General features: G+C 47.4%; 1 protein-coding gene across 1 annotated transcript in view; it reads right to left on the bottom strand.

The window, feature by feature from the left end:
• LOC116433326 (kin of IRRE-like protein 3) overlaps positions 1–12,569 on the bottom strand; it is a 196,155-nt gene that overhangs the window by 19,988 nt on the left and 163,598 nt on the right. The window contains exon 6 of the mRNA XM_076364336.1: positions 907–1,176. Within this exon, the coding sequence (XP_076220451.1) occupies positions 907–1,176 (270 nt within the window). The remainder of the gene's footprint in view (positions 1–906; positions 1,177–12,569) is intronic.

Raw genomic sequence — 12,569 nt, 5'->3', positions numbered from 1 at the left:
TCCTCGCAAATAAAACGTGCAGCGCGCTGCTGCAATCGCGACGCAACCCGATAGAATTTTTCGATGATTAACTCCTCGGCGAACGATAGCGCGGCAAACAAATTGGAATGGATATAGATCAATACGGAATTCCCGTTTGCTTCTAGTCAATGATTGACACGTTCCGCGCCACGGAAATTTCGGTGATATTTTGCTTATCTACTGCACTGGCTTTTTCAATGGAATATTAAGTTGTATTCGAGTTTTAGGTGATTTTTATGTGTTTTGATAATCGTGTTTTCGGTGCTTTGTAACGTACTATTCTTGAACGTATGTCCCTTAACGCGTTAAGCGCCATGGAAATCTCAGGGGTTTCCCGTAGAGTTTCTCTGTAGCAAAGAGAAGGACAATTATTAATTACTACAACGTTTGTCACGCTATTATCAACCTAGTTACATTAAACATTCTCATTTCGCATTGTCGTGTAGGTTACGATTATTTTCTAGCCATTCAGAAGTTAGTGACTGACACGGCGCCTAACGTATTAAGAATATTTACAAAAATCGGCGTGTACATGTGGTACACATGGCGCTGAACGTGTCAACGAAGTTTCTCACTTGAAATTGTAGTACGTCTATGGTATCTTGCTAGTTCATCTACGTGATCATTCGTTAATTAGAAAGAATCGAAACGAAAGCTCGATTTCGCGTATTTCCGAAACGATTCGCGTCAGTCCCGGCCTGCTTAGGGACCAGCCTGTTTCCGGTCGCGTTGCTCGCTGGGAACAGTTTCTCTTTCGTCTCTCGTTTTTCTCGCGGATCAATGGTGTGCCGGTTACTTAATAGACCGTCCCGGTGTTATCGTTAAAGGGGTTGAGCGCGGATATTTCCAGGATGCCGAGCGTAAAGGCGGCGAGGAAAGACTCACAGTTGACGGAGACCGGGACGGACACGGGGCTGCTCTCGCCCTCGGTGTTCGCCGCCTCGCAGATATAGATCGCCGTGTGATTCCTGTAGATCGGCGAGAAGAGGAGCGTCTCCCCTATGCCGGCCACCTCCGTCACGCCGGGGCTCTTCGTTCTCCTCCAGAGGATCGAGGCCGGCGGATTCGCGTCGGCCAGGCACCGGATCTCCAGCTGATCGCGGCCTTCTTCCAGCTGGCCGGTCGGCACGACGACCAGTCTCGTCTCCGGCGCGTCTGAAAAGCAACGAGGTGTCAGCACTGACGGATGTCTCTAGCATTCGGACGCTCGGGATTCCCGAGACTCGAAATCTCGATAAATTACGACTACAACGCGCGGGGACCTTTAACCCTTTGCGGTCCGAAGTGCTCTTGCTTTCTCGCATCGAGGTTCACTTCGACGTCGGTTCATTCGACTACAGCTTAACATGACGCTCTATTTATTTATTCAAGAATATTTGGGAGTCATTGAAATGTTACCTTTAACCCTTTGCGGACGAAGATTCTTTGGAATGTACAGAATCTTGAGCAGGTGAAGCTAAAATATACATTAATTGCTTAAATAATAGCGAAAGCAGAAACTACACGCTAATCTCTCGCTGTCCGAGTAATTAAATCATTCGCCTGCGACTTAGTCTTCCGAATATGAACGGTTCACCTTGCCCAAATGTCGAGTCTGACAGGACATAGGACTGCTAAGGGTTAACCCTTTGCACTCGGAAGTTTCTCACTTGTGTAGCGAGTGAATGTTCGAATGAGTACGAGATGCACGCCGAATGAGTCAGAACGAATGGGATAGAGCGACAGGCGAAAGATGCGAAAGATTGGTTGTACGAAGAATGAAAGAAGTTAGTTGTTAGTCGAGCGGCGCCAAATAAAAGAATAATACGTTTACAAAGAGATTGCGACACTTGAAATTGTAGTGTCTAGAATTCTTGGCGTAGGTTAAGGTATTTTTAAGAAGAACGTTCGTATATCTTTAGTCTAAACAAAGGCGATAGAAAGGCAACCAGACATGTTTGGATTTCGTCACGGGAAGTTAAGAGTACGCCACTGTAGCACCAGAATTCTTCCTCTCCCGATAGTTGCGCAGATTATAGTCCAACGTCATCGTACCGTGGATAATTCTATCAGTTTTAAATACTGATATTATATTTGTCATGTGCAGACCGCGTGAAACCTAGCTGCACAGAGGTACAGCGTCGCGGTTAATCTCGCCGTAGCTAAAAGGTTAATCGGAACAGGCTAGAGATTCGAGCGAAGCGGTTAGAATTATAGACATTGCGGTTAGAATGATAGTTTGAGTAAATAATATAGTCAACGCGTTGACGGAGAAATTGTCGAGCAGCAATTAGAGAGTCTAGTAATTCGGTACCGCGGTTATTAAGTTAAATTGCCGTCCAGTTGCTCGTGTCGCTAAATATTCCGCGTCGATCTTCTTATTGCAATCGTCTCCCAGCGGTTCGGAACTTTCGGTGAAGTTCAAAACGGCTGATACCGGCGGTGGGGGATTTTATTTAATTTTCGAAACGATGAATTCGCGTAAACCACCACCGTGGGCCGGTTGCGCCGGGAATCGCGATAGGAACGTGCTCGTGACATCCGCGGAAGCCAAACGCCGGCTCGTAATTTAATTTCGCATAGTTTGTTGGAAGTAAACGCGATACGATGCACTTACACACGTATAATTAACGCGACTAAACTTCGATGAATATTTGATGAATACCCGTGTACTACAACTGATTCGCGCATCCAGATGTTTACTGTACGGTAGTTAGTCGCTTTCCTCCAGCGTTCACGGGATTCGCGCTCCTGTTCCCGCCCCAGCGCGTTGTTAACGATGGAAATGTAGCAGTCGGTCGATCGAAGATGAACGCTCGCCGACGGAAAATTCGCGGACGTCTCGGCGAACGATCGGTTGGGGGTAAATTCGACGCTCGTTTTTCGTGGAACGCGTCGATCATCGAGGCGTCGATTCTATTATATTGTATGTTTATGTGTTAATGAACGAATCGAGTAAGTTTTGACTATGAATGCAAGAGCGCGAGCGCGAAGTGAGAAGAAAGAATGAACACATGGTAAAATTGTGTTATAGGTGATATATTCAACAAACTCCATTTATCGAATTAAACTACGGATTCGTGTTTCCTTTGCCAAGCAGGATTTACTTTCAAATCATTCCGGATTTACTCTCAATAATTTATTAATGGAAATAATCATGTTTTATTTGGAAAAAACATAGGAATAGTTAATCGAATGAGATACAAATAAATAGAATCTCTTAACCCATTCGCTGCCAAGGACGAGTATACTTTACCAAAGTTCTGTTATTTCTTTGGTAAAACCACATACATTATCATACATAATCATTTACATGCATGAAATCAAAGATAAGTATACTCGTCGTTGGCAATGGGAAGGCATCAGGACTCGACTTAATTTGCTTAGTCAAAAGTCTGTAGGTTATAATATATTGAAAGTAGGACGAGTATACTCGTCCTAAATGACTATGTATGATAATATATGTGGTTTCACCAAGAAATAACAGAACTTTGGTAAACAATACCACTCAAAATATAAATGGCAATGGGAATAGCTTCATATAATATAAGCTTGGCAGCGAATGGGTTAAAAATCGTTCTCTCCCACAAGCATTCTCCTCACTGACACTTCCAACAAACTCTCATTCACACCTTACACTCACCACCACGCACAAATCATCATCATTTACGCATCGCTCGGAAACTCGCCAAACTTGGGCCTGGTCTCCATCAGTCTTTCTCTTTTATGACTTTCTCCTGTCTTTCAGACTACCGTTCCACTGCCTTAAAACTACGATACAGCAATAATAATAATTGTCCACACTTCACGAAGAATCACCCAAGAACCTGCAACGCGAATCGGGACAAGCGAGATTTCAATTACGCCCCCGCGATCGCAGTCAACGACCGGCAACGGTCTAAGCTAGACAAATTAATTTTCCCTTGGAAAAAAAAGGAACGGTCTCCTCCTGCGGGTGGGCGTGAGCGTAGCGCGAGCGACGCGGCAGCGGTTCGACAAACGAGAAGGGAGATTTAATCGGAATCGCGAGCGGGAATTGCTATCACGGTTTTAATCATAGCGAGGCGGACTCGCCGCGGACGCGGAACACTGGGAAAAATAAACACTCGCCGCGGAAGAGTAAACGCGGCCGGCCGAGTAGCAAGTTTTCAGATTAAATCCTTCGTTAATGAGCGCGTAATTAAAAGTGGATCCGAGACCGGGCGGCGCGGCGCGGCGCGCGGTCCGAGTGCCTCGTCGATCGAGTCTAGCGAGATCCGATCGATTTCATCGGCTAGAAGCGCGAGACTCGACGAAGAACCTGTGTATCGAAACACCGATCGAAAGAGAGACAGAGAGAGAGAGAGAGAAAGAGAGAGAGAGAGGGGGGGTGGACGCGCGAACCGGTAGAAAAAAGGAAGAACGCGCGATCGGGAAACCGATAATGGAATGGAAAACAATGGAGCACGCGCGCGTCGCTCGCTTTGCGCCGCGCGCGTCGGATCGAGCCTCGAAATAATGAATCAGAGCCGGCGGTTCCGCGCTCCGCGGCGCTGTTTCGCTATTCCTTGTCAGAAATAATTAGTTAGCCTCCGCGGCTCGCGAAAAATTCAATTACACCTGCGCGCAGTTAATCCCGGGGCCGCGTTCTCCCGCGAGGGCTCGACCGGCCGGCGGAGAGCGCGCCGCGGGACTGATTCCGCTCCGGTTAATCGATGCCTCTCCCCCTCTGCGAGCCCTCTCGCTGAGCGGAATCGTTGCGACTTTTTTCGTTGCGCCGGGGAATAATTAATCGACGAATTCGCGGCGATCGATTAACCGTCCTCCCTCCGACAAAAGACGTTAATTGGCCTCCATACGATGAAAGATCACGGCCGGGGCGCGCAGCCCGCCGCGTTCTCCCCGGAACAATGCATCATCGCGGGGCCGTTCGACGGATGCGCGGCCTCGAGCCGTGGCATTTTTTTCGAGCGCGGTCCGCGGACCGGCTGAAACGCGCGTCGCGTTTGATTAATGTCCGCCTGACGAATGCGCGCGCCAGCAACAGCTCGTCCGTACCTTTTCACCCTTGTTTTTCGAGCCGTTTTTTCGTTTCGTTTTTCATCGCGCTTCCCATCTCCTACCGCCCCCTCCCTCCTCCCGACCCACCGCTCGCGAAACGATTCCTAATCGAACGACCGGGCAAACATGGCGCTTGTTTACAGGTATCGCGCTCGACGTTCGACGTCCGTGTAATCTCGAAGCCGAGCAATTTGCATGGCTGAACGACCGCGTCGACGAATCCGTCGGTCGTCTCGAAAAGTTTCGCGGCGAGTCCCGGCGCGCCGCGCGCGGCTCCGTTTCGGACAAAGCCATCGCGCGATTCAACGCGGAAAACAATTTGCCGTGTTAATACGCAATTACCCCGTCGTTCTGCCAGCCGCCGGGCCGCTCCCGGGCTCGTCCGGCTCTTCCCGTTGATTTAAACCAATGAAACTGCGCCCCGACCGCCGAGAAACGTCACGAATAACGGTTAATTAATGTTGAAGCGCGGATCCAAATTGTATTAATTAATAATTTCAGCCCCGCCCTATTTCCCGAGGGGTCAAAAATAACAAGCTCCCATTCAGACTTGGAAACACGATTACACAACTCGCAAAGAGAGCTGTCGGCTGAAACGGAGCCCCGCCGACCGTGGAGAGAGGCTCATCTCGTCTTCCGCGTTGCCGCGGGATCTACGGGAGATAGGCCCGGTAATCCGTTTCCACCATTAATTAGTTTTTGCTCGAATTAATAAACGTTTGACCCGTCCGCGCCGCCATACGATTTCACGCCGTTGCGAAAGAAACAGCTTCGCTCCCGCGGATCGATCGATCCTCCGCGAAGCAAGAACAATCAATCGACCTCGTCGCCCTTAATGCCCTCCCAAGGGAAGAAAGGGACGTCATTCTTCTTCGGGGGAAGGTAATAAAACAGTGGCAAGTACTACTTCCTGGATTTTCAAAGTTTCTCAGCGGGATCTCCGGGAAACGAGGGAATTTTATTCGTTTCTTTTCTTATTCTTCTGATTGCTGGATAATCTGCTCGGCACCGCTCGTCTCTTGAATCAGTCCGTACACGCGTATTCAATTGGATTAGGGAATTGTACAACCGAACCAATGCTCTTTTACGCGTGTTGTTCATTATCAAATACTCCGGTGCCTGTCCATTGTTATCAGTGGCTGAATTAACCTTTGCACTGCTGCGTTTGACTATAATTGAACGAACAGCTCCGCGCACCCGCTCCCCGTGAAACCGTGCAGCGTTCTCGCGCGAATCGTTTACAGTTTGGGTAGTTAGTGAATTATTCTAATTCTTCGGGGATGAATGTGTGCGGTCTTATCTAAATGAATTATTGAAATGGAAATCTATCCGAGAAACGATGCGTGTTACTGATAGACTCGACAGGTTGAGCCAGTCTTTATCCAGTGGAAACGGATCGCCGTGCACAGACACGATACAGACGCGACGCGTGAAGAGTGCAGGAACATGAAACACGAATTTCAAATTGGACGTTTCAAGTTTGAAATGAACTTGAAAGTTTCCAGATACTCATATTTCATTTAACTTTCCAATCACATCTGTTGCAACCAATATTTGGGCCGTTTATTTTGAAACTGGTATAAGTCCATTTTTGAAAAAAATGAGATATCACGTAATTCATGCTTAATTTAACGTAAATTTTTTATGTAACTAGTTCATGTTTAATTTCTTAAAAAATTCCCATGCTTTGTACAATTTGTACAAAATGAACGTGTCCGAAAATGTCAATATCAGAAAACCAATTTACTCTGGAACATTCCAACGCCTTAAACATTTATCCAAAACAGTCTCGCTACTCGTCTCTCTCGAAGTTCATCGTTCATCTCAACATCCATTCTCAACTGTAGCGACTTCGTCACCACGTTTTTGATTGATTTGTCCGTCCGCGGTCTTGGACCGGGTATATAACCCCGGTAGAACAGAGGAACGCGGCATTTAAGCATTTTTGGAGCATTTTCGTCGCGCGGCATACAACAGTAGACGAGCGACATCCGACTTTCAATTGAAACAGCAGAAAAACGGCATCTGGAGATTCCACTATTAACTGGAGCATCGTACCTCCGACGCGTTACTCCAAAAGGTACATCGTGCGACTGCGCTGTATAAAAAATACAACTAAATACCAGATTTTGATACTTCCGCGAACGCAAAACGTGGGTGTGAATTGTTTTATTGTCTCCTTATGAACCTACACTCCACTCCCACACAACAGTACACTTACAAGTCCTCGCAACCGACGGTACAATCCAAAAATTCCACATGCTCCAAGAATTTCAAACATCCTTCAACATCCCCTTCGCTCCGTGTCCGAAAAATCTGGCCGAACGTAAGAAGGATTCGGTGGGAAGTCGGTTCGGGAAACTTCAGAGGCTCGAATCAGTTTCTTTGAGTCTGAAAACGTCGGCGGTCCGGCGCGTGTTCCGGGCGCGAACGCGGAAAGCAGAGACGCGAGCCGGCGCGGACGTGAAAGATGAAAAAGTCGGGCGGCGCCGGCGAGCGAGATGCTCGCGAATCGAATCGCCGTTTCTATGGGCAGCGTGCAGGTAGCTTGCGCAGCTGTTCATTTCACGTAACAATGATTCCGAAATACGCGCGAACGAACACTCGCTGACCCATTCACAATTTCAGCTACATTCTCTCTCTGCTCCCGTTCCCCGCGCCGCGCCGTCCGCCGCCTCTTTCTCCTCTTCCGCGCGCTCCTCCTCCTCCATTCCCCTCTATTACCCTTTTTACCGTACCTGTCGGCATTTTATAGGGAGCCGGGCCGGTGTGAGTGCATCTGCGCGATCCTCCACAGCCGGACGCGCCCGTTTGTGCGGTCGCGCAGCGTGTTTCTCCGCGGGAAAGCCTCCGCAACTGTTCCCAGCCAGCCCGTTTCCCAGCTACCCTTTCGCCCCTCGCCGCGATTGGCTTCTACGAGCGAATCGTCACAGGTATTTTCTCCTTTCCGACGGACATCATCGCGGCGAAATTATCATTGTTCCGGTTCGATCGCGCGGGGATCAAAAGTAAACGCGACGAGCAAATAATTCGCACCGTATCGGTAAACAATCGCGCGATACTCGGCGCGGCGTAAAATTCTCGGCCGGTTTACCGGGTAAATTCGGAGCGGGTCCCGGCGCATCGATGATGCCTAGTTTATTAGCAAATAATTCTTCTATCGAATATTTACACGGAGGGTGCGCGGCCGCAAGTTCGAAACAGTAATAACTGGGAGCCGGATCAATTGCTCGGTGGATATTAAATTAATGCGGGTGACACGGGGGTCGTCGTGTTTTGCCGTGATTCCGGGGGAATTCGATTATCGACGGGCAATACGCCTGGCCGAAGCGAAACGGGACGAGAACGAGAACGAAACGAAACGAAACGGAACGGAACGAGGAACGGTTGCGCGACGTAACATCGATCGGCCGGAAAAAAAATTTCGTATTCAAGCTGGACGGTTCGCGGGACTCACGGGCTACAACGTTATTACCGGCGCGACCGTTTTGAAGTTTACCAAAGACTGCGGCGAAACAGCGCGCGCCCCCCTTCGCTCACCCCCTCGCGCCTCCACGTCAGCTGTACATTCGAAAACTACGTGCTCGGCGCGCATAAATCGCGTCAGTCTCTCTCTTGGACTTTTCAATAAATTCAGCAGCCTGGTATTCGTTTTCGGACAATGCTTCATGAATATTCGATCAGCATCGGTGCCAGTAAATTACGGGCAAACGAGCGCAACGTTGATCGAAACAAATTCATTATCGTGCCCGGGGACCGGTCGGGCCGATAAATTTTCGAAAGCCCGCCCGGGAAGGGCGGCCAATCAACGGCGGAGCTTCCGTGACGCGTTACGGTCTCGCTGATGCGACCTTAAAGGGGTATTCTGATTTTTAGCGGCGATCTTTCGGAGTTTTCTCTGAAAAATCTCGACGCTGCTTTCTGTTGATGCTTTCATAGATATATTTCGTAACTTTATGTTGTATGATATATTTTTAAAAACTTGAAAGTACGAATGACGAGTGAGACTCGTGATGAAGATTTCTAAACTAATTTAACAAGAATCAATGTTGTTCATTACCCACGGATCAAAGCAAACTATTTTGCTATTATCAATGTATTATCTTCAAATGAAATTTCCACCTGAAGTAGAATGGAAAATTTTGTATTTCTTACAAATTGTCGATAGTAAAATGTTACACGAGCTTAGTATCGAAAGTAAATAGTACGCCAAGGGGTTAAGAACGCAATGAATGCGATGAAAATACTCGTACAGTGATAATACTCGTCGAAGATCGGTAACTCTATCTGCAAGCATTCATTTTCGAAGATACACTTCATGCGAGAAGGAAGATTGACTCTCAAAGTTCCAAATTGGCACACCCTGTTAACACTTTTTGTTAAGAGATTTTTATTCTGTCGTTTAATTGTTAATCCTATGTTCATGTAACATTCTAGATACGTATAACACAAATCCAAAGTAAAATTTAGAAAATCGAATTCCTTGTTCCCTTCCGTAAGTTAGAAATTTTGGTTCGATCGATGTTTAACACTAGGTTTACATTTATTATATAGTTGATATTCGTTCATTTAGATTTTGAAAATTGTAGATGTAGAAATATACAATCAGGATTCATATTCGTGTAACTGAATCAACGAAAATTGAAACATTTATCAAATAATGTTTATAAAATTCAATCTGCCTCAAATTGACGCGTTCCGTACACCTAGTGTTAAAAATGCATCAGTATAATCACCGCTCGCGTTTTTACTAGCTGAAATTCAGCCGGCGTTCAACGCGTTAATCACCCTAAAAAAATTCCACGAAACGACGCGCGACTCGTTCGTACGTTCACGCGATTTGAATCTTGCCGGAAACGTCGAATGCCTGCAACGATTTCCCACGAGTTTTCGTCCGAGCGTTCGATTAAAGGCAGCGGAGTATCGAACGGACGTGAATCGGCGGAGGAACGTTCCTCGGACACAGCGAGCTCGACAAAAACGTCTGCCGAAGATCTCGGATAGGAGGATCTCCGGTATCCTGCCTACTCGCCGAGCGCTGCTACGTCGGATTACTTTCCGCCCCGTTCTCTCCGGAGCGTTTCCATCGGAATTTCCTCTCGCAATGATATGGAACAGCCGGGCTGTTCGAAAAATTGCTCTCGAACCGTCGAACGCGGATCCCGAAAATCGGCGGTGCAAGTGGCCGTAAACAATTCCGAAAGGGTTCACGGTGAATTAAACGACGTCGCGATATTCTTCGAAACATCCGACGTCGTCCTCGTTCGCGTCGTCGTTCGATAATTCGGACAGCCGAATCCGCATTTAAATATTTGCCCGCGTGTCACCGTTACGTTCCGCCCGCCATATTCCGCGAGAAGTGCGCACGGTTTCGGACGGCACTCCGGATAAAAGTTAATTAACGAATTCACCGGCGATGGCTTAATTAAAGAGGACGCCGCTCGGCGGGAGTGCACGATGAAAAATCCCCGGGAACGTTGAAACAGAAATACCCGCGACGCGATACAAAAGACGACAAAATGTTCATTACTACGTCCTCGAAACCTGCGCTTCTTTCTTCGCGCTCTTCTCCTCTCCGTTCTTCCTCTGTCCCTCCGTTTGTCCGATCCGTCACCCGCGAGAACAGACAGAGAGAGAGGGAGAGAGAGAGAGAGAGACGTTTGAAGTTTGCCCGAAGAGCGACCCTTTCAGGGAACGCACACGGTGCAACGGATAGCCATCGGACGTCCCGCGTCAGCTGCACGCTCGGAAACCGCATCCGCCGTGCATAAATCCGCTCCGGTGTTCCCTCCGTGGAACCGATAACTTTCCGATCAACTTCGCCCGCCGGTGTCCTCGAGGAGGAATTCCCAAGTTCGGAGGGCAACGGCGCAACGCGTTCCGATCGCGACTATCGCGAGCTTGATTGAGAACAGATCGGGCCTAGAGATTGCGCTGAAAAGAATCGGCACGGGAAGCGGGGAGAGGGGAGCGTTACGCTGGGGGACGGATCGCTTTGTCAGTACGGAGAGCGTGGAAAGTGTATCAGCCACTTGACCCACATATCCCCTATATACACACGCGAAAAAAAACCTTTCACCCCGGGGACTCGAACGGCGGAGCCACGATTAATCGACTGGGAAACGGTCTCGGTAGCCGAGAACAGGGGAACGCGCTGGAGGATTGGACTTCTTGCGCTGGAAATTGATTAACGGGCACGCGTGATAACCTCGTTCAAAGCGATTCGCAGCTCACTTGCGTTCGACGTCGTTTCTATGGACGACCGTGTCTTTGTTCGTTGGTTTTCAGTTGAGTCGGAGCTTGATTTTTGCTTGAAGAGTTCACCCTCTATAGGACCGTGTAAGTATATTGTCTTGTTGATTTATTTCATTTTGCACTCGAAGTGAGTAAAATTAAGTAATCAGTTAACTTAAATTTTGATATGCCCAGGCGTGAGAGTTTAGCGTCATTGTAGCTTGGAAGTTATAGAATATACTCGTTTGATGAAATTATTGAAACTATTGGATACATTAATTCGTATGCACACGTGGATATTTATTAATTTTGCGCTACATAGTATAGTGATGCCGGACGAGCCCCCAAGTTTATAGTGGGGTTATTATTATTATAGATATTGAAAAGGTGGATCTTCAGTAATCGAGAATTAGGAATAAATATATGTATTTAATGAAATATGGAAACAATACGGACAACACGTAAAAAGTACAACTCAATGCCACGGAGGCCAACACACGACTCTCCCTCGCCACTCTCTCGCAGACATTCTCTCCCAAAAATCATTCTCTCCCCCACAAGCATTCGAATTCCTACGTTAACAGACTATTCAACTTTCTTCTCTCTTGCATTACTTTCTTCTTCTAATCGCTACTCTCCACCCTCCACTCTCTACTTTCTGTTCTTCACTCTGTCCTCAAACTACTCTCCACTCTACTCTTCCCTTCCTCTCCCACGTTCTCTTCTCGACGACATTCCTGCTTCGATACTGTAGTGTTACTATAGTATAAATAATGAAAGGGTGGATCTTGAGTAATCGGGAGCTAGGAATAAATATATGTATTTAATAAAATAAAGCTAAAACTATGGTCTGAATATAAAATATGGAAACAACACGGACAACACGTAAAATGTACAACTCAATGCCACGGAGGCCAACACACGACTCTGCTTCCGCAACTCTCTCTAGGCATTCTCTCCCAAAAATCATTCTCTCCCCCATAAGCATTCTTCTCACTCGCACTCGTCGCAAACACTCGGATGCACCCCTGGAAAGCTGGCCCTGCAATCTTGGGTCCGCGTTGCAGGCCACTTTCTCTCGACCGTTTTAGAACTTGTCCTTCACTCGCACTCATTCTTACATTCACTCTTCTTAAAAATACTTTAACCTACGCTAAAAATTCTAGATACTACAATAGATTTTGTTATAATCCTGAACAAAAATTCGGCTCATAGAGGGTTAATTTATAGGTTCAAGATAGTGTTGCACGAGTGAAAGATAAGAGGACAAAGCTGTGCGCGGCGTTATCGTGGTT

Source organism: Nomia melanderi, chromosome 2 (genome assembly GCF_051020985.1).
Source record: "Nomia melanderi isolate GNS246 chromosome 2, iyNomMela1, whole genome shotgun sequence".
NCBI classification, from domain to species: domain Eukaryota; kingdom Metazoa; phylum Arthropoda; class Insecta; order Hymenoptera; family Halictidae; genus Nomia; species Nomia melanderi.
This window is presented reverse-complemented; position numbering and strand designations above follow the sequence as displayed.